At 36.9% G+C, this 1,692-nt stretch overlaps 1 protein-coding gene across 1 annotated transcript in view; it reads right to left on the reverse strand.

The window, feature by feature from the left end:
• Nucleotides 1-1,692, reverse strand: part of DOCK10 (dedicator of cytokinesis 10) — a 347,252-nt gene that overhangs the window by 121,342 nt on the left and 224,218 nt on the right. The window contains 1 exon segment of the mRNA XM_012642470.1: nt 1,096-1,214. Within this exon segment, the coding sequence (XP_012497924.1) occupies nt 1,096-1,214 (119 nt within the window).

Below are 1,692 nucleotides of genomic sequence, written 5' to 3' on the forward strand. Positions count from 1 at the left end.
AGGCAGAAGGATTGCTTGAGCCCAGGAGTTTGAGGTTGCTGTGAGCTAGGCTAATGCCACGGCACTCTAGCCCGGGGAAAAGAGTAAGACTCTGTCTCAAAAAAAAAAAAAAAAAATGAACATTAGGAATATATGATTCAATAATTAATTCAAAATGTTATCTCTATAAAGAGAAAATTGTGATTTCCAAAGTCACCAGCCAGATTAGGGATGTTGGAACTATTTAGTATAGTCAAACTTAAAGTGAAAGCAGTTACAGAAAAATTTTTAATATTTAAAAAAAAGTTTTTGTGGGACTGTGAAATGATACAGCCATTTTGGAAAATAAACCCTGGCAGTTTCTTAGAAATTAAACATGCAGTTACCCTACCACTCAGCAATTGCACTCCTGGGCATTTATCTCAGAGAAGTGAAGACCTATGTTTACATGAAATCTGTACATGAATGTTTATAGCACCTTTATTCATAGTAACCAAAACCAAAAACAATCCAGATGTCCTTCAGCAGGTAAATCATTAAACATACTATGACACATGCATATCACAGAATACTACTCAGCAACTGAAAGGAATGAACTATTGACAGATGCAACAGTCTGGATGAATCTCCAGAGAATTATGTTGAGTGAAAAAGCCAATCCCCAAAGGTTACATATTGTGTGATTATATATCCGTATGGGAGGTTACATATTGTGTGATATTATATATCCGTATGGGAGGTTACATATTGTGTGATATTATATATCCATATAGGAGGTTACATATTGTGTGATTATATACTGGTATGGGGGAAGTAACCAGTGGGCTAACCTAGGGAAAGGGTCCATGGGATCTCTGTATCATTTCTTACAACTGCATGTAAATCTAAAGAGATCTCAAAACAAAAAGGTTAGTTAATAAAAAGAGGTCTAATGCTTTACTAATGATAACAATAAGAGATTAGAAGGTAAGGATTCAAGAGTGAGAAATATTTAAATTCGAGACGTGCTCAGATGAAATGTAAGCATATAACAGTAGACGGGTGCTTAGTTATGATCAAGGTTTTGTGTAACCACAGATTATAAAATCTCTTCTCCCAAGGCTGTGCTATGAATACCTGGTGACAGTCGTAGTTATTTCATCTTCCTCATTCTGTATCAGAACCTTGAAGAGCTGATTCAAGATTATAGGCAGAAAACTCATGATTGCATGAATCTTTTCCACGTTCAGTAAGTTCTGTAGTAAATTGGCAGAAGAAAAAGGATATCAACTAAATTTAACGCATGTCTTAGATTTAAGACTTAAACAGAAGACCTGAAACTGTAAAATTGCTAGAAGAAAATGGAGGCGAAAAGCTCTATGACATTGGTCTGGGCAATGATTTTTTGGATATGACCCCAGAAGCCCAGGCAACAAAAGTGAAAATCAACAAATGGCATTACATCAAACCTAAAAGCTTCTGCACAGCCAAGGAAACAACAGAGTGAAGAGACAACCTATGGGATGGGAGGAAATATCTGTAAACCATATATCTGATGAGGATTTAATATCCAAAATATATAAGGAACTCGAACAATTCAATAGCAAGAAAACAGGCCAAGCATGGTGGCTCACGCCTGTAATCCCATCAAGTTGGGAGGCAGAGGTGGGAGGATTGCTTGAGACCAGGAGTTCGAGACCACCCTGGGCAACATAGTGAGACTGTCTCAAAAAA

This window comes from Propithecus coquereli, unplaced genomic scaffold, assembly GCF_000956105.1.
Source record: "Propithecus coquereli isolate 6110/MARCELLA unplaced genomic scaffold, Pcoq_1.0 Scaffold18, whole genome shotgun sequence".
NCBI classification, from domain to species: domain Eukaryota; kingdom Metazoa; phylum Chordata; class Mammalia; order Primates; family Indriidae; genus Propithecus; species Propithecus coquereli.